General features: G+C 39.7%; 1 protein-coding gene across 1 annotated transcript; it reads right to left on the bottom strand.

The window, feature by feature from the left end:
• Positions 1-2,033: 2,033 nt before the first annotated feature.
• Positions 2,034-26,103, bottom strand: ppap2d (phosphatidic acid phosphatase type 2D). The gene is made up of 6 exons (XM_056752852.1): positions 25,495-26,103; positions 8,852-9,009; positions 7,770-8,053; positions 6,385-6,442; positions 3,883-4,059; positions 2,034-3,339 (listed from the first exon to the last, which is right to left on the bottom strand). The coding sequence occupies exons 1-6, from the start codon at positions 25,682-25,684 to the stop codon at positions 3,238-3,240; spliced, it is 969 nt and encodes a 322-aa protein (XP_056608830.1). The 5' UTR covers positions 25,685-26,103; the 3' UTR covers positions 2,034-3,237.
• Positions 26,104-26,442: the final 339 nt, after the last annotated feature.

Genomic DNA, 26,442 nt, shown 5'->3' with positions numbered 1-26,442 from the left:
TGAGAAGTGTAGATATTGGATGGCCGATGGTTTGTTTCCCAAAAGTGCTGCTTTTGGTGTTTTTGATGACGTTTCAGTGCTATTGAACAGAATTTTATGGGTTAAACATTCATCACATAAAGCAACAAGCCACAAGCATCCACAAGACCCTTTGAAAAAGAAGTTCATCCAAGTGTTCTTTTAGCGTTAGTATTTTAAACTGAAAATAAGAAATATACTTTAAGTACATTTCAGACATAAAATTACACTTACCTGTGAGTGTACTTGACATACAGTATGCTGCCCAAATGTATACTTGTAATCAATCTTTTGATCAATATATAACATCTACTGAAAGTATAGCTCAAGCTTAAGCCACTATTATAAAAATGAATGCCAAAATAGTAACATTTTTGCTTAAAGGTCCAATGCATGATTTTTTTGGTGGGTCTATTGACAGAAATGCAATATTCATATCTCTGTGTTTAGAGGTGTATAAAGAGCTTACATGCCGAAGCTTTATGTTTTTATAACCTTAGAATGAGCTATTTCTATAGGCTACGGGACCCCTTCTACAGTAGCCCTAAAGGGACAAACTGCAGTGCATTTCATAAATACGTTGTCTCCTTCGGCAAAGAAGATAAAACATGACAACATCTTATTTCTTTGGCAGCCGCCATATTGCTTCAAAAGGGAGGGGTTGAGTGAGCCGAAGGCCTAGATGCTGACAAATTGCACTGGACCTGTAAAATATACTTTATAAAACGGTCAGTTTTGGTCCTTGATTCTGATTGGCTGAGCGGAGTTCTAAGCCATTATAAAATACCCCGATATATTACGGCTGACCACACCACATAGGCTAAATATCATTTCATTTACTTAATTTTATGAAACCTTGCTAAGCATATGGAATATCCGTTGTATAAAAGCAATAAGCCCTGCTTCGCATCGTGCCACAACGCCCTTAGCTGTTATAAAATGCAACTTGGGGCTTATTGCTTTATTAGTATACTTGAAGTGCAAAATAATATTAAAACGGTTATATATATATATATATATATATATATATATGTATATACATATAAAGTCTAGAATTATACAGTTTAAAAACCACTAAACTAATACTGTGTAGATGACTGAGAATCAGTGTTGGTTAAATTACTCTGGATTTAAATTACTAGTTTCTAATAACATATTCAATAGTGTAATGAGATTACTGTACAAATATATCTTAATCCAAAAAGTATTAGTAGGTCTTTAGTAGAGCTATATAGTTTATGAAAGTCATCTTATAAACCAAAACATTTTAAGTATTGTATTAAAAAAATATTTGAGTTAAATAGTTGCGCTACAAAACCAAAAAGCATAGTTGTACTGCATGCAAGTTGACCACTCTCTCGCTTAGAGTATATGTAGAAGTTAACTTTTATAAACTGAAAAGTGTGCCAAGTTGTATTAAAATAGTACCTTACTTACTAATACTACTCAAATGAAACACTACTAGCTCATTAATGTTAGTTTCCTTTCTCCACTATAAAACATACTTGAACTTCACTACTTGAACTATGAAGTATATTTCATGAAATAAATTTGAACACTAAATATTAATAAACAGTTATACGGGTATGAATTATTTATTTCTATTGTTAATCATAACTTCATGTTGTTTTGGGTTGTCAAGTAACATTAAACCTTTTAATATCAATTTGCAATTCTTGTGATTGCAAGATTTTTGTTAGACCCCTCCAAAAATATCTAGTTGACAAATCAAATAATTTAAAATACCTACTACATAGTTGTATTATATATTAAACAATGATCTGTAAATTAAATCACTGAAAAATGTAAAAAAATGATGCATGCAATGAACCGATAATTACATATCTGACCAACCAGAATGTGTGATTTCCCAGTCAAACCAGCCCAGTAACGAAAAAGTTAAATAAATGTTTCTTATTCATCAGCACATGAGCTCCCAAGGGTTGTGTAGTTTTGTTTTGCCGCATGTGGGTGGACGTGTGGCTAGTTCTGCATTTACAAAGACCAAAATGAGATTCAAAGATCAGACATTCATTTTATTGGTTTGGTTTATTAATACAGTGGTTATTTTAGCCTTGCAGGCATTCACAGGGGAAACCAACACATGAAATGAAAGTAGATAAGTAGAATATAGCTTTCTGTCAATTCTGGCTCAGTCACTAGTCTCTTTAACAATTAGAACAACTCTTCGTACCTGATCAACACGAACAATAAAACATATATATCAACAACAACAAAAAACTTACAAAACAGATGCTAATACTTTTCAAAATCTGGATAGTTTATACAATTATTTATGTACATTCATTCTGAATAATTATAATCTGGGGGAAAAACACAGACGCAATAACACAAATACATGGCACTGACCGCAGGAAGAGAATAAAACACTGATTAAACAAGATCAAATATAAAATATTATCTTTAGTCATTAGAAAGTTCCATAGTGTCATAGTGTCATTCAAGTGCTATGAGTAGTAAAGGATACACAGGTACAGAGCCCCTCATTATGCAGACGGGGGGTTTCAGTCACTCTGTAGTCTCATTTGTGCGGTGAAAGTGGTTAATACACAAATGTCAAGCTTAATTGCATTAGCATTAAATCAAAATTAGTGCTTTTATATAAACAGAGGGTGTCTACAGTCAGCACCACTATGATTGTGCAACAGCGCACAAGAGAGGAGAGTCAAGGTAGGTCCGTTCGCCAACAGACTGGTGGTGGTCGAAACACATGTTTTGATTGGTTCATTGTCTCGTCCAATGGCACGAATCAGTTCATCAGACCGGAGGGCATCAAACATTTGACACAATCTAAATAGCTTGACACGTCAATGTCAAAAGTCTCTATTAGGGTCACATATGGTGAGAAAGAATGAGCCGTTGTGTTAAATTGACTACAGAACAAACCTGGGCTACAGGTGACATAAAACAACAATTATTAGCAGCTTCAACTATAATATATCTGAAAAATATAAAGGATAAACTTTTTATATAAAAATAACTTTTGTCTATGGAGGGTTGATACGTCGCGGACGGGTTCGATGAAGAGTTAGATACTTATATAACTGTTCTTCTCTCTTGCCTGGCAGGAAATGGAGAGCGTGTCCGAAGTTTGTAGTTGCGTTCATCTTCTTCACTTAAACGCGTCGCATTTCTTCTCTCTTTCAGTAACAATCTTTCTCGAGTCTCTCAGATGTCTCTACGTGCGGGTGTGCTCTGTTAGCAGACCGTCTGCTGGCTGGACAGGGGGCTCTCCAGAGACAGACTCTTGGGAGAAAGGTCTGCACGTGACGTCTTAAACATGGACGAGATGTAAAAGGCCTGCGACCACAAACAATAAAAAAGATAAAGCGACTTAATAAACAATGCATTCAAAACTGATGGGTCATAACTGGAATTGCCACCAACCTCTATAATATGATATTGATATAAGACTTTTTTTTCAACCTCTGACACTTTTTTCAAGCAGCCTGATCTCACAGGAATTCGTAGCTATTTTACAACTTGGCTAATTCGTATGAATCATATAAAAACATGATTATTAGAAGAAAGCAATAGTGACGCCTCTCCCCAAACGTCACTGGCACGACAGCAAATTGTACTTACATGTACGAATACGATTTAGCCACTTCATTAAATAGTTATGAATTCCTGCGAGATTGTGTTGTTTAATGATAAACATCAGGATTTTTCACCCCTATCACTCTTTTTCTCCAAAAATTCATAAATCTGTGACAAATATTTGTGCTGTCGTTGTTGCTTAGAATTGAGATCAAGTTTTATTTATTTTTTATTTTTACTATTACACTATTTTAGTTCACTTTTTGTCCTGTGTGAGATATCTGAGCACGTAGAGATTCTTACCACCCAGTAAGCCGTGAGTCCTCCCTGCAGGAATCCAGTCAGGACGTCAGTGGGATGATGGCGGTAGTCAGAAATGCGGCTGAGTCCTGTGTACACGGCTAACATCACCAACATGAACTGCAGTAACGGTCGCAGGAGCCTCGCCCCTCGCCATGACAACCGTGCCTGCAGGTAGAACTGCACAAAGAGAGGAAGGTTGAGAAATGATTAACACACAAGCTGATAAAAACAGTGATAAATAAAGCTACAGGGCGTGCGACTGCATGTGTGTGTGTTGTTTCGAGCAAGTCACACTTTAGAAAACCAATTTATCGGATGTTTGCTAAATCTATAAACTTTAAAGACTAACTTTACAAAGCTAGCGTTGTGAGTTTTGTCAGGTGTTTTTTATTTAGTCAGACTATTCGGAGAACAGTCTTGGACCAGAAAAAACTTAACTAAGATTCCAGCTGATTTTTAAGAGATGGAGGCTGGTTCACAACCCAATGAGTAATGACTTCTTGGCCTAGAAAATGGCTAGCTTTGACAAGCTATACTAGATTTTAGCTTATGGCGGTTCACATGGAACATGAAGCATCACGTTCTTCACTTGATATTACTCATTTTGAATAAATAAGCTCATGCAATGAGTTTAAATAAATTATTATCCGGGTTGTTTACATAACCCACTCATAGTGTTGTATTCTCAGCTGTTTAAAGTCTTTAGATTTCTTTAATTAAAAAATTACCATACCTATTTTTTCATGAAATATTCCAGTGTTTATAGTAAATAGTTTATCAATGTGTGTCATTCTCTTTTTAAAATTCATAACCTTCAGTTGAAATCTGAATGCTAGACGCGTATGCTAGACGGCTTGGGCGGGGAATCTGTTAACTCATCCCCTTCAACTGTCAGTCTGCTACCAGTTCCCTTTCAAAATGCAATAGGTGTTTTTTAAACATCCAGTCAAATCGCAGAGAAAGACTTGAGCCATGCCCATTCCTTTCTCATTCAAAATTTCACTCTGAAATGGGTCAAAGTACCATCAAAGTACCATCAGATGCTGGTTTGGTATGTTCTGATGCTGGTTAGTGCTGTTTTAGGCTGGTCATGTGCTGGTCCTTAGCCAGTTTAAGCTGGTCAAACCAGAATCAAAACATACCTAACCCAGCATATGCTGTTTTTTTTCAATAGGGTAGGAAGTAGAAACAAGCGCAACTTCGAGTTCACAGGGACTTAAACACATTTTACCATGTCTAAATCAATTTAAGCTTGTGTCTGACAGAATAGTAATTCTAATTGTCTCAAGAACAATAGATGAAACTAACAGGGCAATCCCCAATATAAACAGCTAGGTAGACATGTGTTTTGTGTGGCAGGAATCTACTACGATTCTTGTTTCTCCACCCAAGTAGTGAGTGAAAGTGAGTAACACAAAAAAAAAGAAAAGCGTGTTAGCACGTGTTCATCCTTCCGCCCGACAACCTAACCCTGCAACACTATGAAAGTCACCAATAAGAATTATGAGGGTCAAAGGTCACAGACAAAATACAGGCAGCAGATGGATACTTTAAGGATATATGTCGCGCAATTGACCGTGGAACATTCCAGACTTTGAGGGTCCCCCGTCACAGGTCTTTGGCTTCCTGCAGTAAAGCCCATAGCAGCTGGCTCCAGAGCTGAAACATGTGTCTGCAGGTCAGGCATGCAAAACACATGCAATAGTGCGCCCATTGGACCGACCGGAGAAAGAAAGCAGGCACAGAGAGGCACAAAGAGCCTGGCACGGCTTTTCCGTTGCTCACCAGCTCTTTTCTCTCTTTCTAATGAGTGTCAAAGGGGCGTCCCTCCTTAAGAGTGGGCAGCGGGCCCATGAATTCAATCAGCTGAATGGTAGAAAACTGCTTGTTTTTCGACAGTTTCCCGCCGTTCCGAATGCAAGATTGGCACACGAGACGTGTAAGTTCTGATAAGGAATGTCAAGCTTCCTGATGGTTTGTGAGCGTTTTGTCATTTTTCCCCTTTTTGTGCCCCCTCCCCAGGCCATGACAGAGAGGAAGAGAGAGAGAGAGAGAGAGAGAGGGTTTTAGCTGAAAGAAGCCTGTCTATCTCTCAGCAGGCCAAACCTCTCCCCCCCGACCCAACCCACAACTGAACAAGGCCTCTTCTGTCTCGGGCTTGCTTTTCACTTTCTCTCCCCCTCTCTGCACTCATCTATTCATCAGGACTCTGTAGAACTTTCCCTCTTTCACTCCAGCCTTTCTTTCCCGTTTGAAGCGAGATGCCTTTGGGATTTTTCTGCTTTCTCAGAGCTTTCTGACAGTCTATCTGTGTGTGTGTGTGTGCATATGTTTGTGAGCAGAAGTTTCCCGTCAGTAGGATTTTTTGGCATCTTCCTACGTGGAAGCAAAGTCTGACAGCAGTAAACTCCCCACCAGCATCCCACAGCAAGCGCAGGCGCTCTGTGATATCTTGACTTGTGATTGAGTGGTAAACATGTGGCCGCACACAGCGATACTCACCGTCAGGTAAAGCATGGTGTACATGGCGAAAGACGCATGACCCGAGAAGAAGGACTTTCTGTTAGAGAAGAGCAAAAAAGAAAAATTATTCAACAAATCATTCAACTGCTGATCTGGTTTATGGGTCATAACATCGTCTGGATGATGTGATGTTAGGTAAACACCAGAGTGCGTGAACTACTCTGTAGTTCGCATAAAACACATGTAGTGTATGTGAGTGAGTATACACATCTTGCATTTGCACTTTAAAGAGTATTTATTCACTATAACTCTATCCAAAACTAGTGAGCGGCCTACATAAACAGCAATTGAATGATGCACTGTTGCACTTATGATGTCTTAAAGGTACAGAATGTCAATTTATGGCACTAAGCAGCAAATAGATTTTCATGGGCCCGGTGCATCTCAAAATGTAAATTAATAGTTCACCCAAACATAAAAACATATAAACGCCACTCTAGATGTATATATGTTTTTTCTGTAGAGAGGTTTTTTTCCCGCAATAAAATGTTATATCTGTCACTATAAGTGCCAAAATGTTGAAGATCCAAAAAGCGCATCCAATTGATCCATCATTAAAGTATTCCACATGACTTACGTGGGTTATTTGATGTCTTCTGAAATGAAAAGACATATTTTGGAGAAATAATATTTTGAGCTTATTCAGTAAAATGGAAACAAAACAGATAAGGGTGCCAAGATTTAAATATGGCAACACATCAATAACTTCAGATCTCAATGATTCTCGTGTCTCTCGCCTCATATGATATAAAGTCATGAACCATGAGAGAATGTTTGATATTTTTTCATTTTAAAAAACAGTTCAACTGAGGAAAGTGTGGATAAATTATACAAATTAGCATGAATGGACAGCAACAAATGTATCCTTTGCAAAGAACGAAATCCCAGAATGCTTTGCAATGATCTCATTAAATGGATAGTTCACCCAAAAATGAAAATTCATTCATTATCTAGTTACACCCTTGTCATTCAAAACATGTATGGCGTTTTGTCTTCCGCAGAACACAAAAGAACATATTTTGAAGAAAGTTGGTGACCAACAATCTTGTTGGTAACCTCAACACCGAACCTCACTGAAATCCATTGTATGGACACAGAACCACAGACATTTCTCAAAATATCTTTGTTTGCTTTCCACAGAAGTCATACACATATTTTATACAACATGAGAGTGAATAAATAATGACAGAACTTTCATTTTAGAGTGAATTAGTAGACAAGTTGTGCAGAAAAGTTCTACTTTGAATTTGATGCATTCTTAATAGGCAGCTGTCTATGTTAGCAGTAGTCAGCAAGTCAGCTGACTACATTTCATCATCTCTGTTCTCTCCCTCCCATTATACAAACCCTTGCTCTCCACTGACCTGGCCTCCTCCACCATCTTGGGGGTGTTCCTGCAGTTGACCACTGATATGTAAGTTCCGGGTGTGCAGTTGAGCGAAGCGTAGGTGACATTGCACACCGACAAGAAGTGTGGACGGAGTCGGCCCACGCTCAGCTTTGCCATGTTGGTCAAAGATTGCCCCACGCAGCAGCCAAACAGGAAGCTGCCCAGCTCTTTGTACAGGCAGGACACGTAGCGGTTCCGCACAAACGCCCGGGAGTGCACGACTCTGAAGCGCACCCGGTAGCACTCCCCAACCGCAATCTAAGACAGAGGCATACAACTGAGATTACAGCCATGCAACGACGAGTTTACTACTACAAGGCCCATGAAGCATAAAGTATGTTCACTAACAACCATGAATAATTCACGTCGAAACAGGCTCTCTTGTTCAATTGGAAAGTGGATGGAAAGAGCAGATCAATGGCCTTCAGTAACAGGAGAACCGTAGGCTTGTGTTGCTGCGGACAGGAAGTCTCATAAGGCCTTCGTTCAAGTCATACAATATCATCTATGTGTGTGTGTCAGGCATGTGTAACGTCATATTTTTAGAATCGACCAGTCGGTGGGTTGTCCAAATGACTAGTTGGTCTCCAATAAGTCCTACATAAATAGTCTGGTTTAGAGTCATGTTCACCAGACACGTATCAGATGTGTTTATTGGAAACGGTAGTTGACTTTAAATAATTGTTCTATAGAGATTGTGCTGTGTTGAAAGTTGCGCCATCTTGAGAGGATCGCACTGCTAGTGCATTTAAAACAGTGTGTTTTTTTCTTGCTTGATTAGGAAATATAACTATGGTAGTAATATAACTATGGTGTTCAAAACTGCAATAGCATTATGCAGAGTCGTTCAGGAAAATCCCATGATTCTTTCACTTTCCATTTCTTCATATATCAAACAAAACAAGTGACGGTACATATCAAAACAATAATAGCAGTGGAGTATGATCCTCCCAAGATGGCGGCGCCACTGCAACATGCAACATAGGGCGTGACGTCAGCTTCACATTCTCTATTTTATTGAAACATATTGGACTATACACTTTTTGCTCTCCTTACCGTGAGCCCTGTGATGATGATGCCTCCGGCGATGAGCATGCTATCGGGAATGGCCTCGCTCTTGATGTAAGGATACATGATGCTCGGGTCTCCACAGAAGAAGCCCCTCATGTACGGAGTCACGGCTTTGAGTTCACATGCGAAGAACGGAATAGAGGCTGTGGAAAAAAAAACGGGTTTAGTGGGATTTTTTCAAATGTTCTTCTGGCACAACAAAATCAGGCATTGATACATCTCGACGGCCCTATTATGTGCAATTACGCCTATGGTTGAGATATTAAGACTGCCACTCCTGACGGGAATCGAGATTCAGCCCGAGAGCTGGCATTCCTGACATAGCTCCAGCAGGAAGGAGGAGGGAGAGGGTGAAGGGGGGCGACGAGAATATGACAGTATGAATAGAAGAGGCATCTGGAAAAAAGAGACCCTGAAGAATACAGCTTTGAGGACTGCGGGAAGACGGAAAGTTTCTTACAAGTTCTGCTGGGAATGCGGGGATATGGTTCACGTCGAGTGCATCAAATAGTTGTCGTTCAGGCAAATGCAAACAAACAAAAGCATTTCTTACACACCTGGACGGTTCAGGGCAGGTGTGCAGAAAACAGATAGTAGAAGGTATTGAATATTTCTTACACCTTGCTGTAACTTGCAGAATTTTGTTTATGGACTGCTTCAAGAATTTATTTGAAAAAGATTCAGCAAGACCTGCAGGTGTTATTTTATCTCCTTCACCAGGTGAATGAAAGAGATTTAAATAATTATTAATTTAAAGATTAAACAAGCAAAGGCAGCAGGTGGGACCACATCTAAACTTCCTGCTTTGTTTTGAATGGACCTGTGACCTCTCAAGGTCTGAATCACAAAGCAAATCTTGTAGATGACTCAAAATGTTTCCATAAGCGAGACATGTCTAAATCTAGCTTAGGTTGTTTCCCAAACCATTTGATGTTTTCTGTCTTCCTATCATCACTTCTACCTATTTCATTGTGGGCAAACAGTCTGGGCAATTCCGTTTAAATGTCAACTTTACCATCGAAAAGGTGTTTACCAAAGGTTTTAACTATGCTAAAAGTACATATGTCAACGTTTAGTGGTTCAAATACCCATGTAATGATGTCTCTGGTCAAGTTTTTAGAGCATTAGTTAAATTTTAAGTGCCTGCTTTTTCATACTCAGTTAAGTGCCATTTTCAGGATTGTAACATCCACAACGGTACAAATTCCTCATGAATGGACACATGAAAATGTTGGATAATATTGCTTCTGGTTTGTGCGTTTTAATTCACAGAAATCCTACAAAGAATGTTGTCTCCCAAAAACCATGTCCTTTTTTGTCACCTCAATAAGGCATGTTTATTCCCTTTTTTTAAATAGAAAACTTGTGCATAGATATTTTTCTTTATTAAAATACATCAGATAGTTCAGTATATAAACAAATACATTCTCTGAGAGTTTGTTACATCCATAACGCAAAAGGTCACAAGTATAACGTTGGAATTAACCCCTATTAAAATTTACATGTATGCATTTGGCAGATGCTTTTATTGCAATAACCTATACATTTGATTTCTAAGTATGTGTTGTCTAAGTAATGATCAAACCCATGACTTTGTAATTGCTCCAAAGTTGTTATTTTTTCCTTGACCAGAAGATTTGATGGAGATCTCAGAAGTAACAAAAATTTTACTTTATTAACTTAGTCTCAGATGTATCTCACGAAATGCAGAAAATGAAAAATCTCGCAATTGTTAAATATAAATGTCGATTAAAATCAAGGTAAAATATGGGTAAACATGATGAGAAATGTTACAGTTCATATTAAGATCTTGAACGAAATTGACTTTTGATTGCAGAAATCTGAGCTCAGTTTGTCAAGACGAGTTGTTCTCTTCTGAATCGCAAATAAAGACATTTGTGACATTTGTCTCAAGAGAAATATCTGTGAATTTTCTTTCTAATAGTTAATTACATGCTTGCTCATATAATCTTTAGATTAACAGATGTAGTTTGCCATGTGTAACGAAAAGGCTTGACTTCATACGGCACAAGACTTTCCTTAAGCTGTGCGATAATTCATTGAAGATTTAGATATGGAAATAGAGATATACTGTACATGATATAAATGATTAGATTACCTCCTCTAAAAACTTTCATTAGTAACTTTATTTAAATATTCACACTGCTCTCTCTCTCTCTCTCTCTCTCTCTCCCTCTCTCTCTCTCTCTCTCTCTCTCTCTCTCTGTCTCTCTCTCTCTCTCTCTCTCTCTCCCTCTCTCTCTCCATCTCTCTCTCTCTCCCTCTCTCTCTCTCTCTCTCTCTCCATCTCCCTCTCTCTCTCTCTCCCTCTCTCTCTCTCTCTCTCTCTCTCTCTCTCTGTCTCTGTCTCTCTCTCTCTCTCTCTCTCTCCCTCTCTCCATCTCTCTCTCCCTCTCTCTCTCTCTCTCTCTCTCTCTCTCTCCCTCTCTCTCTCTCTCCCTCTCTCTCTCTCCCTTTCTCTCTCTCACTCTCTCTTTGGTTTTGTTTCCCCAGGCCCAGGTCCCACACAGTCCCATGCCCTCGGTCCACACAGAGCATGAGACTAATGATTAACCCTCCACTCTCTCCCCCATCTGGAACAAACCCAAGCGGCCCAAACACAGCCCCTGCCAGAGAATCTCTCAGCGTACGTGACCGCTCGGCTTTCAGGGCACGCACACACACATGATCCGGGGGGCAAAAACAGATCCTGAGAGGGAAAGTGCAAAGTAGGTCACCAGTGACTGAAACGCATCCACAGAACACCAAGTTCACTTCGACCGATCGTCATTATTCATCCAAAACAACTTGAGAGAAAAAACGAAAGGGTTTGCGAAAGTGAAGCTTTGTCAAAGAGCCGAAAGTAGCAATGCAATGTCATAAGAATCCTTTGAATGACTTTGCTCTTTTCACACCCTCAAAATGTATTCGTATTTGTCAAATGTCTCTTCCGCGCATTCTTTAGCGTTAAAACACACAAAACACACCTGTGTTCGATCAGCACACCCCCCTTTAACAAGCATGATCGAAATTCAGGACTAATTTTGCACTGTGTTTATAGCTGACAGCGGCTTTTCCCAGAAAAACTTGAGCCAAACAAAGATAAGGTGAGACGCAACATCCTGCGCAATTGAGCACGAAAGGTTGAACATGTAAAGGTTAAGAAGACATATTACTGGAGAGATAGCACGGAGCTCCGCGTCAGCAGACCCTGATGTGACCCTGATCTCCCTCTCACACGTTCTCACTCTCTTCAGCGTATCGCATGCTCGACATTACATCCATGATTTGGCCGGGTGTGTATGCCACATTTCCCTGCAGGGTCCGGGTTGTTGTGTGCCTATGTGTAACCGAGAGGTCTATCATTAACTGTTGCCCTGGTCGTCATGCAGGATATGAAAGACTTGTGACCAAGATTCCAGTCCATCAGGCTTCTACATTTAATAAAGAAGACTAGAGATTCTTTCAGTGCATATTGCCCTAAATGTATTCATTAAGTGTTTGTTGGTTACACGCCAAACTGGGGCTAATTCAGGGACAGACTGGGGCTTAAAAAACATCCCAGGAATTATTGCCTGCTGTATTGTCCACTTCATAATGTATATATTGATGTTATTAAGGTTTATATTTTAAGCAGTTAAGAAGTAAATGTACTGTGATCATAGAGATCTGGGTTCAATTACTACATAATTAAACTTTTTTAATACACTGAGCATTAACTTTGTGATCTTACTGTGCTGGATATTCATAATGTTTAACTTCTAGCTGGTTAGAAGTTTCATGTGCAGACAGATAATAGCAGAGTGCCAAAGGGTGAGGTAGAAAGTATAACTTAGACAGTGAGCACACAAATGAGTTCAGACACAATTTGTTTTTGAGGGACGGCCAGAGCTGGAGGAACAGAGCAAGTGTTGCGTGGACTATAACATATTTTGGTGAAAAAAATATATATATATTTTGAGTAAGATAAAAATCGGATTTAATATTTGAGGTGTCTGGTCTGATTTCCCTAAAAATGAAAAGTACGTAAAGTAACCTGCAATATATTTCAAACAGAAGTGTTAATAAAGAGGCAAAACGTACAGAATGCAGCTTTAAATATATGCTTGAAAATGATTGATAGTGCAATCAAGCTCCTTCTGAATCTACACTTTGTTTTAAAAATGTAACTACTAATATCGTACCCAAATTTGCACACGCAGCTTGCCTCTGAAAGGGGTATGTCAAGGTTTTTTGAAGGTTGGGGAACGGCAGCAGTAATTCTGAGCATTCTCTCTCTTTTACTGGCTTGTCTATGCTTAGGTACTCTGAGAGTTTAGTAGAAACCTTCCAGGTGTGCTAATCCTCTTATCGCTCTGCGTTCACGCTTGATGTAGGTCAAGAAAACAGCGGAGAGATACCGCCTTAAACTCAACCTCCAGTGCTTCAGTCGAACACGCTTAAGCGGCGACCTCGCAGTCTGTGCTCGGGGTGGTCCATAAGCCCCCCTCCAAAAGAAGCTCCTTATCTCTAAACACCAAGTTAGCCCGCAGCTAGCTGCTGTCAGCTAAGCAAATGATTAGCTAGATCAGTCGAGCTAAACCGGGTAACGTGTGCCCTTCTCCAGAGGACAGGTCAAGGATTGAGAATCATCAACGACGCCTGCCCTCGAAGGACCCCCTACATCATTCTGACAGCCGTTCGGTTCTCAGCAATTTATAATGATCTCTCATTCTAGTAGTCAGAAAAATGGAAATGGAACAAAAGATATCAGAGTGAATGGATATGCAGAATTACAGATGTTTTAATGTCGTTGAACACGTATCAATTGTCCGCCATCATCAGTCGTCAATACCAGTGATTAAACCATCATAATTTTTATCAAATAATTTGACGTACCAAGGCCAGAAGATCTTGAAAATCTATTCCGTACTGCAGTATTGTGTAAATCACAGCGAATCCATTTACTACAAGGGGCGATATAAGGATCAACGTTCCATCCAAGCTCACTTATCACGAGGACATCGCTAATGGATCAAAGTGGTAATGCAATAGCCCGTATCCACCGCTCTCTTTACAACCCGGACCCAGTCGATGCTATTGATTGTGATACACTCTCCACACTGTTCCATTAACACACCGGCAGAGTTCGCAGATCAACACAAGTCCATTAGCAGGTCTGATCCAAAAAGCCCCGGGCCAGAAACCTTAACGTGCCGGAGACAAACACAGCCCGTGATTCAGCGCTACACACCATACATTGGCTGTACCCAAGCCCAGAGCAAACACGCTACACACAGTAGACAGCAGTGTACACGAGTCCAAATGAGTAGTGTAAGGCCACTACGACCACAGCTACACTCTCGCTCGAACTCTTTCGGGCTGACTTACAGAGCTTCACAACAAACCTCCAAACCGCCAGCTGGCCGCAGGAAATCTGTCAAGCAGCTGCGAGCAAACCTGGCCGGAGGAGAAACGGGCCGAGATGAAGGATGGAGAAAACAGAACAGAGGGGTTGGGAGATGAACGGCACACATGGCCGTGTCGAGTCGCACAAAGTGTTCTCAGCCTGGCCCTAATTCAGTCGTGAGAGAGAGGGAACAAAACACTGGGTACAGAACAGACGAAGAGAGGCGATTCGTGCTTCGCTTGGAATGAAAAGATCTGGTTCTAATTTACACATTGGAGAGCCACGGCGCAGAATGAGCTCACTGTGAAAGAATAACAACAAAACAAGAGGCACCAAGAGACGGAACGACACCAAAAAGAGAATAAAAACCAGCTGGAGCTGATTTCAGTTTATGTGTTAAAAGTGTTGATAATTCATTTTGCAGTAAATTGCAATGTTTTGTGAAGAAAGATTATGATATGTGCGCACAAGTCAGTAACACAATGCTACAGAGTTTGTCATGTCATTGCTATGTGGTTGCTAAGGTGTTATAGATGGTCGTTAGAGCGTTGCTATGTAGTTGCAAGGATATTCCAGGTGGTTGCAATGACGTGCAGTTGCAAATGTGCATTTTTAATCCATTTCTTTGTTGTTGCTAGGGTATGATAAAACGATTGCAGGACCATAACTATACAATTTAAACATTTATTCTAAATTTAAGAGAATTTAAACGTTTTTTATCATGTAAATCTGCAGTATGCAGGTTTAGTATAAACATAACTTTTTCTTTGATGTTAACGCTAATATAGTTGTCATTCTTGGTGTAAAAGGTCCATTGGAAAGAGACGCTTGCCTTAGCATTTAAATCGTCTAAAACCCACAGCAACTGAGAAGATGGAGCAGTACGTTAGTGTGAGAGATGAGGGAGAGAGATAGAGAGACTTTGCCAGACGGAGTCGATTAGCGTCCGTTCTGGAATTTGAGGTCAGAGAACAAGACTCAGCTGAGACCAACATTGTAAACAACTCCCCTCCTCTTCATAACAGTACACACACACAAACACCTCATTATTTAAAACATACACTTATTCCCACAAACCTCAACTTAAACACCTCATCATCGCCGGCCCCGGCCCGAACATTCCTACATGCGTTATAAATAATGACTCGACAAACAAAAAAACCTCACTGACAAACTTGACCATTCAAGTCGCCACACTGGGGGCCGACTTTCTGAAATGCGGCTGCAAAAACCTGGATACATAAACATCTCTCAAAACCACAGAGTCAATATAAAACCGCAGCAAGCCTATGTGGATGTTAGTCCGAGGTCTCTACCAAAGGCACCACACACGGTCGCATACACAGACCCAAGAAGGCCTTGGACGACGAAACACCAAATTGACATAAAGATGGCAGACATCTCTACAGCAGAGGCGTTTTTATTTGATGTGAATGAGGAGCAGAAGTTTTTACTCATTGTTTTCGCAGAAAGCGAGGGAGAGTCGTGCTGCGATTAGTGTTCAGACTTGACTTCTTTTTCGAAGCTTCTAGCGTCGTGAGCTTTTTAAATGCCGGCGTCCTTTTCCGCAGCTTCTTCTGAGGTTGAAAAAAGTTCAACTTTTCTGAAAAATCGGCCTACGTCGAGCTCCTCTTCCCCAGCTAACCAATGACAGACACCTGTCTTTCCATAAAAACATGCGAGGAACGTGATTGGTCGAGAAGGCTCCAGCTCGAAAAAATGAAATAGCGGCCAAAAAACCCATTGGATTTTATATCTAGTGAGGTACAAGTATTGTGTTTTTTAAATATGTGATTAGTTATGGCAAAAAACTCTCGGTTTGTAAGTCAAATAGATTTCCGTTGCGCTGCCTATCTGTTTCTCTGGGCTGCCTTCGTGCACAGACGTTATGGGGTTCGGCTGCTGTTTGTAACCAAACGCTGCCAGCGTTTTATTCTCGAAAAAGAAGTTAAGTGTGAACAAGGGCTTACTCGTCCAATCTTGTGTCATCTGTGGTTTCTGTCCACCTTTTGTTTTCGGTGTCTTTCCGTGAGACAATGAGACGCTTTGTGAAAATAAAGGGTCAGGTGTGCACGAGTTGCGCTGTCTGACACACAAACATACGCGGATCAGACAGAGCTGTACAGATGATACGGCCTCTGGCAGTACGACTCTGTTTTGGATCATAGGACCATCATCCAGTAAGCTACTAATTGAAGCTATTGTCTGAGAAAGCGTCTGTTTGGGTAGACGGGTAGAGCTGATCTCAGTGAAGAGAGAGAGATAGCTCAGGGGGGGACATTACTCTTCCTGTTGTTGCATGGTGTTCTGTTGTGTCTACCCTGATCAGCTCACACTAAAGACAAATCACACCAAGAACAAAGACGGAGCGCACACACACACACACCAGATACAAACACCATCACATTCCAAAGAACAACACACACGCACACTTAGAAATAAAGGTTGCAAGAATGCCTGATAGAAGGACCTTTTAAAGAACTGATGCCAGATAAAAACTTCTCAAGTTCCTGTGATGCCATGGAAGATCCTTTCAAAGCTTCATTGAAACCAGACTAGGAGGTTCATGTACATTTTTGCTTTTTTGATCCTGTCTGCCCTGTCGAAAAAAAACAGCATATGCTGCCTAGGTAGGTTTTGAAGCATGGTTTCTGGTTTGTGCTGGTTTAGGACCACTGATGCCGCTGAAGAACCTTTAAAACTCTCATTGGAATAGGATGAGTTTACTCAGAGGAGGTCACTGTGCATAGTTTTTTTTACATTTTATTTAAATCCTAAATAAAACAAGTCTGTTTTCGTACAGCCTCTAAAGAATTTGCACAGCAAATTACCTCCAGAAGTTTTGGCTTACGCGGGGAGGTGGATGAGAATGTCTATGTATTGTATTTTCTGCGAAAATGTTCTTCAACATTTGTCTTCAACAAAACCTTTCAGTCATATGATGCCATCGTAGAACCTTTAAAAGCCTTATTTTAATAGGATTAGTTTAACGGGGTACATTTTTGCTTTCTTATGTCAATCCTATATCGAACATGTCTTTGTTTTTGTAAAACCTTTAAAGAATTTGCAAAGCAAATTACCTACAGAAATGTTAGGAGGTGGATGAGAATTATTCAATACATGTGCCGTTTTCGTATTTGTTTGCAATAGTGCTCTAGAAGAAACATTTTCAGATGCATGATGCCATTAAAAGCTTTATTGGAATAGGATTGGTTGACTCTGAGAGGTCACTGAGGTACATGTTTTTTTTTTTTAATGTAAATTCTTAATCAAAACTTTAAAGTATTTGCAGAGCAAATTACCTCCAGGAGTTGCAGCTCACAAGGTACACAACATTGTCTTTTATTGTTGTATATTTTTTTCTCAACGCGAGAAGTTTCAAGTTCCCATGATGGAGAAGAACCACTTTTAGGTCATAGTTGTGTTCCATCTTTGTCCTCAATACGCCGTGAGGGCTTTCCTTTTCAAGTGATATCACGCACGCATCTGAAGAATCCATGATTTAACATCACAGAACCCAGAACCATGCAGCTAACTCAAGTTTTATATTTTGTCGACAAGTGCACAACTGCTCAGTTTAACACAGCCCACTCCTCTCATAATCCCTTCAAGCGTTCCTAAAATGTTTCCTTCAAACCTAAAAATAAACCAACATGACAGGCAGAGAGGTGGAGGGGAGCAGAACCACAGGGAGAGATGAGTTGGAGCTTGCTGGAGCTTCCCAGCATCCCTCTCTGACCCCCACCTCCTTCAGCTCTGCGTCTCTCCTGGTACTCTAGCCGAGTACAGACATGTGTCCTCAGGCTTGCGATTTACCCCGTCTCGCCACACATTACAGACGAGAGACAGCCAACAGCTGAGGGGGTCAACAGTGCCTCCAGGCACTCGTAGGGTGTTTGTGTGTGTTTTGGGGAATGAGGCCGTGTTCGGGCAGGTCACCGGGTGAGATGCCATGGCAAGAGCTGATACCATGTACAGTCATCATGACACATCTCGCGGGGAAATTCGTGTCTGATGAAAAAGTATGTATGTGGGGGGAGCAGTCCTTTGATGCTGTCGAGACCAAAGCATGAAAGAGGTATTGAAAACAGGAACAGACTGAGCCGCATGTTTACCGCGTGTAATTTGCCACTAACTGCCACTCATTCGCTCCTCTGTCGGTGTAATCCTCTAATTTGTTGTGTCTCTCGGCAGGATTCACTGTGGTTTTCTTTCACTCATGAGGGAGATGAGCTGCTTCCATAGATCTCACTGAGCTATGAGCTTTAACCTTTGACCTTACAACTGATCCATAACAACAGTATTAAAGCACACATACACACACATACACTTTCGCTCCGCCAGCCCTGGGCTGTTTCCTCATTTAGAGCTGTAACCCTGTACAGGAGACCTGGCAGACTCCAGCAGGCTGCACTGGATACTGTTGAGTAGCTTAGAGTCACTAATGCACTTTGGCCAAAGGGCTGAACGGAGAGAGAGAAAGAGAGAGAGAGAGAGAGAGAGAGAGAGATACAGTAATGTCAGGCTGGTCTCTATATGTCCATTTATTGTAGAAATGATATTGGATTGAAGAAGTACACTCCCTATAACAAGATGATTATTTGCTAATAAAACCGGTGTGAAAGCATATTGTGACTTATACGGCTTATGCCGAGTACATAAATATGAGTATAGATAGATGAATGTGTCACTTTGACCCAGAAAACGCATTTGGAGTTTTATGCACTGAAGAAAAAAGTCACTGCCGACATTTAAAGGCCAATATCTTAGCAACTGTGCAGAAATAATAAATACAAACAAGGTAATTAAGTCATTAGGCTAATTATATCATTATATTATTAAAATATACAGTAAATAATAAGGCACTACAAATTTGAATACATACTGTAAATCTTTTAATATGCAACTGTTCGTATATTAATGTTTTATGAACATTATTGTTATTTAAGCCAGGGGTTTTCAAACATTCAACATTCAAACATTGAAAATATTAAGTTTCAAATTTTAAAATGTTCATATTTTTGTTTTTCTCTCCTTTCTTGCATTTTTGCTGAATTGTTTACAATTTGTTTTCAATCTCTCTAGTATTCACTATTTGTCCCCTTTATGTAACTTTGGGGTTTGTAAGCTAGTATGCTGTTTTGAAACAATAATTATTTTTAAAGTTGGTATTTAAAATGTTTCTTCTCAGGTTTATCTAGCCTACTCATTTAACATTACTCTAAATCTAGCCAATTATTTCACTTTGGAAAACAATCCAAGGAAACTATTTAACATGTTTCTTTATTCATAAATGTGTATATAGACGATTGATTTTTTAGGAAGGGGGTACTTCACAAAAGGTTAATCATATTTGGGGGTCCTTGGCATCAAATTTTGAAAACCACTGACTTAAGCTGCAATCAATTAGTTTAGCATATATGTGAATTAAAAAAACGGCAGCTTACTGTACATACTTATTTATTTCCCTCAAAATTTGACCCAATAACTCAACTTATAAATCTCTATCATACTTTTACTACTTATTGATATGTACTTGCTCAATATTTTTTTTTGTTTATTTTTTACCAAAACCATGTGAGTTGCTGCTTGAATGACTTATATTGCCATGTTATGCCAACATGTTTAGATAAATATTTCTTATTGAATATATGAATTTGTATTTGCAACGTAGGCTATACAATGTATGAGTGTCAAGACGAAAAGGGTTTAAGCATAAAAACAATAAGTGTTAAACTGTTTCATTTCATTTAATTTATTCTTTGTTTTTCTGAGCAATGACATATTCAAAGACAAATGACTTATTATTTGTAAAAACAAATCTTAGGTTTTTCAAATTCATCATTAATATTTCTTTACTCCTTTAAAGCACAATAAAATGCAACATGCTCACTTGTTGTTTGAATTTTTACATAAATATTGTGCTACACTGAATGACAATGTAACATTATTTTAACCAAATTTTGACATTTCATTCTCCAAAAACCATAAAGTAGACATTTGACTTACATTAAGTGTTCTTTCTATGGACATGAAATCACTTGTAAATTTCTTTTGATGGGGACATCTTAACGTCTTTGACCCATGAATACATATTCCAAATATGACTAAACAGCTGCTTATAAAAGCTGTTATGCTGTCCCAGTGATGTAATGGTAGAGTTGTGAAGTGTGCTGGGATCCACTACTCCAGTGCATTTATCAACATGAATGAGCATGTGAAGACGGCAGACACCATGTGCATGTGAGCAGCCCTGAATGCGCTGCCGCCCACATAACGGGCATGCTGCTGCATGCTGCAATCTCCCAATCTCACCTGACGGCTTTCTTTGCCAACTAAATGACTTAAACAAACACACTCTGGCGGGTTCTTTGTTAAAGCACTTCACATGCTGCAATTGTGGCACTGAGAAGAAACGTGAGGAGAAGTGATAAACAGGAAGACGTGGCTCACTCAGGTATAGGATGGGTCCATCTGATAGGACACCTGTCCTGCTTGAATAAATGCTCTCAGTAAGCTCTTAGCACGCACACACACAGAAACACACACTCCGTGCTTTGTTTATGTCTTCTGCTTTGATGTCTCACTCATTTCCTTTAGATCCGATCTGTGGCATGTATGAGTCTGGTGTTGCACTCTGGTGATACCAAACTTCACTAGATGGTATCAAAAGGCAATATATATATACGTGTTCATTATGCTATTTTAAATATGCACCATTATACTGTAATGGCATTAAAGTTCTCAAATTGTTTTGCTTTTAGGATCCAGTTTACACTGGACAACCCAATGTGGAACCAAACGTGTTTAGTGTACAAAACCATAGATGTCTTTAAAGGGATAGTTCCCCCCAAATTCTTTACAACCCTGTATGACTTTCTTCTGTAAAACACACAAAAAGACATTTTGAAGAATGTTGGTAACCAAACAACAAAGACCTGCATTGACCTCCATTGTATGGACACAAAACCACTGAGACGTTTCTCAAAATAACTTCTTTAGTGGTCCACGCATGAAAGAGTCAAATAGAGGTTTGTTTAAGCCACTTGGGCTAATGATTTTTTTATTTTTGGGGTGAACTATCCCTCAAACCACTTTGATTATGTCCAAATATACAGAAAGATTTTTTAATCAAGTGGCTTGCGTTTGTTTTTAGAAGGCGTCACTAAACGTAACCAGTGGCGTCCCACAGCTAAGAAATCAACCTGGTTTCATTTTTAAAACAAAAAGATTCAGCTTGAATCTATTTACAGCCATTTAAGTCTCCTGAAACTCTAGACATTTACTGTTCACACTAGAAAGTCTTATGCGAGGATTGTGAAATTGGAGATACGGAATCAGTGGTGTTTGTTTCCTCACACACGCAGGTATTCCTGTGACCTTTCCAACACACTTTCACCTTTGACCTCTGCGCGACCCACAGGTACTCACACATATCTCCAGGGCAAGCATTTCTCAGAAACCTCCTTGCGTATCTCAATCTGCCGGGAGGAATGCACTTACAAAAGAGTTGCACGGGGCCGGAGCCGAGCGGGTGATCGATCGTCTCAGCTTGTCCGAGAGCCCCAGTAAACAATCTGCTGCGTTGTTCTCTGCTGCAGTTCCAGTCGGCATTCACAAGCACAGCAAGAGTTTCAGACAGATCCCCCATCAAAAGCTGCTCTTATTCCAGCTTTGTGGACTTATTAAAAGTGGATCAGAATGCCGTGGCATGAATACCCCATTCACTGCCGAAAAAAAACAGGTCCAGGTACAATCCCTCAGCCTGCGATATTCTCACGCATCATGCAACAACAAACTGATGATGGATGCCGATGTTTACACGTATGCGAGTAAACAGTCCAACAAGTTTATAACTGTAGACCGTTTACAGTCGCCAAGCAACAACTTGGCACCACAGTTTAGATCGTTCACAGGTGTGTGTTTATGCACATTTTTCAATAGTCAAGTCTCTGAATGTTACTCACGTCATTTTACAGCTGGAACGATTCGTTTTATAGCGCAGGTTATAAAAATGTAAAATGCTAATAAACGTACATCTGCGACCACCAATTCTGTTAATGCACCAAATTTTCGTTGCTTGGCAAACCACTGAGGAAAAAAAGGTGTCATTTTGGTTTTAGAAAAGCACAAATGCTTGTGCAACAGGGGTTTTGCTATGGTTACGAGTGCTTATAAAATGGCTCACTAAAGCTACAATAGTTAACTTTTTTAGTTAGTAGAAATAAAAATTAAAGGGGGGATCTGATGGAATTTCATTTCTTTCAATTTAGTTAGTGTGTAGTACAGTTCTTTGAGCATAAACAACATCAGTCGAGTAGCAACGATCAACGTTCACAGAAAAGGAAGATATTTTCTTTAACAGAAATCACTTTTTAAAGGCTACAATAAACGGCTCTATGGGACAACAAAAAGCTACTTCCTGAAGTAGTTACATCATGACGGACAAATTTAACATTGACCCTGTCCCCTGGAACACGGATAGGGTAATGGGCGGAACATCTCAACACACTCTAAGCAGTAAACCAATCACAAAAGACAGGCTCAGCTTGACCAATCAGAGCGTTTCAGAACGAGGCACTTCATAGAACCAGGAACTCAACCGCCTGTCTTCTGAGAATGGAGATAACGGCGAAAAACATAGTGTGTTATGTAATACATAAAGCATTTTTTTTGAAAATCCAAACATGAACAACTATTGTTCCAAACATGAACAACTCAAAGAACATCAAATATCAAGTTTTTAATAGTAATGTATTTCAAGCATGTGAAGTCAGCTGCAATTTCATATTTAAACAGAGATGGCGATATAGAGGCCAAAGTTAGGAACTGTAGCCCAATCTGAACTGTGGTAAAATACTGTAAAGCATGATCTCTCGTGACTCGCTACTTTAATAAACAACTTCTTAACAAGTTAAGATGTCCGTAGCCTAACTTTAGAATGTTTGCAGTCGCTTAACAATTTAGCAATTTCTTCAATATTCATTTCACCTGATGTAAGCTCACAGGTGTTTGTATATTGGCTACTTTACAGCTGCTTAGCACATGGCTCATTCTGTCAGATTTCAGAGCCAGAACTGTCCGTTTCATGATGCATATTTTTCATCCAGATGGAGAATACAGCTATTTGATTCAAACATATGACATTGCCAGATTTGCTTAATAAAGATGATTTACAGACAAGATGCATTGCGTGACTCTCTGTGACTCACGGTTTTGATCAATGTAAAGAGGAAGTCGCATCAGATCCACAGCCATAAAAAGGGGAAAATACGCATAACTGTAAAGCATGCGGTCACAGACGACCTTGATTTCGACTAACGTCATATCAACGGCAGTTCCTCTCTGCATTGCTGTCATCACAAGGTTGTGAACTGTTTCACAAATTATTCCGGTTAAATTACACAAATGCGCCGAACGGATGACTGTAACATTATACTGCAGAAAGAGATGACGGCTGTCCAACAATAAAGTACGAGTTACCCAAAACCAGACAGGTCTCTCTGCATGACACATCCTCCCGAAACCTCAACCAGCGCCAGACACTTCACATCTCCAAAAACACACCAGAGATTTCTACCTGGAAGCCAAAAGCAAGCTTCAGCTCTTATTTGAGTGATGCACACAGTTAGGGCCATGAATAACTTGCTTACTGTAACCAGTCTGTCTGCCTGGACGGGTTCTGTCTGGCACAACAGACGCAACAACATGAAAACATAATTAAAATGCTTTTCCCTCATCCCTGTTGTGGATATTGTTGACATATTAAAGCGAGTGAAACTGATAGGGTGTGCACAGATTTTCAATCGGTGATAGAAAGACGCAAATGTGTGAACAAATGAACCGGACAGTATTTGGCAGGAATGAATGCAGCTTAACTGGTAGCACATGGAGCAACCGACACAAATGTCACATATTGGATTCCAAAGGAATAAACACATTAATAAAATGTTTAGATTGATTGCATGGTGAATGCCTTTGGACCAAAGCATCTGTGAAATGCTTAAAGACTGGGATGTGGCAGTTTGCGGTAACACATTGGGGTAACTTCCATTAATACACCAGGAATAGACGTAATATACAGTATATAGTCTACGTTACAGTATACTGTATGTATGCAAAGTTTCCTAAAAGAGTCTTACAATTATGCTATACATTACACAATAATAAACGTTTTTTTTAACGTTATTACACATGCACGACTGAATTTATCTGAATTCATTATATGGGATAAGGGTCAGATAAGGCATTAACTAACATCAACAAAGATTAAAAATGCTGAAAAATATTCTTGTTGGGCCATGTTAGCTATTGCGTTTACTAATGTTAACTAACAAACACAGTCTTACCAAATTGATGTAGTTTCGCTTTTTTATATTCAATTAAATTTATATATATAGCGCTTTTCACAATGTGCATTGATCCGAAGCAGCTTTACAGGAGCAAATCAGAAAAACACAGAAAGGTAAAACACAGCACAGTGCATGGTGTTTATAGGCCAAGCAAGATCATTGTAATAAATAATATCTAATAAATAAATAGATGCAGTCTCCCTCATGAATGCAACAATAAAGTTTAACCAAAATGTTGTTTGGAAAGTAAACAACACACACAGCTCAAATCATCTGAGAAGACACTTTCACTTTTCCCTGGAGAACTGCTTGTTTCCATGGATACCCCACAATTTCCCAGGACAAACTTCTCTGCCAACCCTCAACTTAAGACACACACAGCACGTGTGCAGAGGTTATGAACTTATTATTTTCCTTTCCTAAGCTCTGATTTGGGTTTTGAGAGGATTATTTGAATGGCGCAACCTTGAATTTCTCCATGTTACAAAGTTTGTTCCCATATCGAGATTTGATGGACCAGAAAAACATCAATAACTTTGTGAAAAGTGTCAAAAACATGTAATAGGAAAACAGATGTTCGTGCAACCTACAATAAATCTGCTGTGAAGTTCCTCTCTTTTTCAGAGGAGTTGAAGCGGAAAAAATCTATCAGTTTGTTAACATTTCACAAACGCCTTCATTTATATCCTTAATGCAATTTATATGCTAAACAGATTCAGATGCGTTTAAACATAAATGTCTTCATACTTATTTCAATACACATCAACTCTGTAACATGAGAATTAGACCACTGCTGAAAGTTATTAAAAAGTTTATATGGGCTATTAAAAAGTTTTATAATACCTTTCATTGGTCATTTTTCATTAGCATCAATGTATTTCTCTTACCCACGAGCAGACAGAGGATGTCCAGCCCGACAAGCATCTTTCTGCTGGAGCACTGGACAGTGTCGACACCTTCAGCGGGACTCGGGAGGTGGTTCGTGCCGTTCTCCCGTGCGCTGTCTCCGGCGCCGCCGTGTTCCGCCAGCCGCTGCTGGAGCTCCGTGCGACTGTTCACCGAATTCAGATTCTGCATGATGTCCTTGCTTTAAATCTAACAAATACACCGGAATGCCACTTTGACAAGTCGGGAAATAAGTTTAACTTTACTTTTGAAACTTTCTTTCAAGTCCAGTTAGTGTCATAGCACATAGGCGCGCACGTGTGGATGATGAATATAGCGATGCGCGCGCGTCTTTTCTAATAATCTTGGACAGGAATTCTGGCGTTAAATAAAAACTCCATTTGTCCGGCACTTAAAAGTTTTGGCTGCGGTTTGGCCATCCTCATTTGCACATGATGAAGAAAAACGCATTTCTGAAAACATGTGTCAGTAAAGTTTGTCATCCTCTGTAACTTCTGAGCTCCATGTTCAACTCTCACTCTTGCCCCGACAGAGAGAAAACTTTACGCGGATCGTGTTTTGATTTGTGGGTTTTAGTGTTATGCCTCCGCCCTCTGTGACTGTGTTTTAAAAAGTTAGTAGGCTTCCTACCTAGACAGCGTTGAGGGCGTCATAGGCGCGTAGTGTTTGCGCAGTTGAACGTGCAACGCGTCCAGTTCTAGTGTGTTAAACAAGTATACCCTGAATAGCGGCTAAATAGTGAATGCTGTCTGTAGGTTGCTCGCTAAGTTATGTGACCAGCCCCACTCTCTCTTTCTCGCTTTCTTTCCACTTGCCCCATCTGTTTATTAATGAATCTTAACAATGACTTGCCTCTCCCTGTTCTTTAGTATATCTTATAAAAAACGGAAACTCTTGTTATGTTTGATTAAGGTAGTATATATATATAT

The sequence above is a fragment of the Triplophysa dalaica genome, chromosome 7, assembly GCF_015846415.1.
Source record: "Triplophysa dalaica isolate WHDGS20190420 chromosome 7, ASM1584641v1, whole genome shotgun sequence".
Lineage (NCBI taxonomy): Eukaryota > Metazoa > Chordata > Actinopteri > Cypriniformes > Nemacheilidae > Triplophysa > Triplophysa dalaica.
This window is presented reverse-complemented; position numbering and strand designations above follow the sequence as displayed.

What these genes read in the sequence shown, in the direction of transcription:
- ppap2d (XM_056752852.1), bottom strand. Translation starts at nt 25,684, where the DNA reads ATGCAGAATCTGAATTCGGTGAACAGTCGCACGGAGCTCCAGCAGCGG. An exon ending in TCATCATCACAGGGCTCACG is followed by an intron (nt 8,054 to 8,851) that starts GTAAGGAGAGCA and finishes CCTCTGTCTTAG; the next exon opens with ATTGCGGTTGGGGAGTGCTA. An exon ending in GACTCACGGCTTACTGGGTG is followed by an intron (nt 3,340 to 3,882) that starts GTAAGAATCTCT and finishes TTGTGGTCGCAG; the next exon opens with GCCTTTTACATCTCGTCCAT.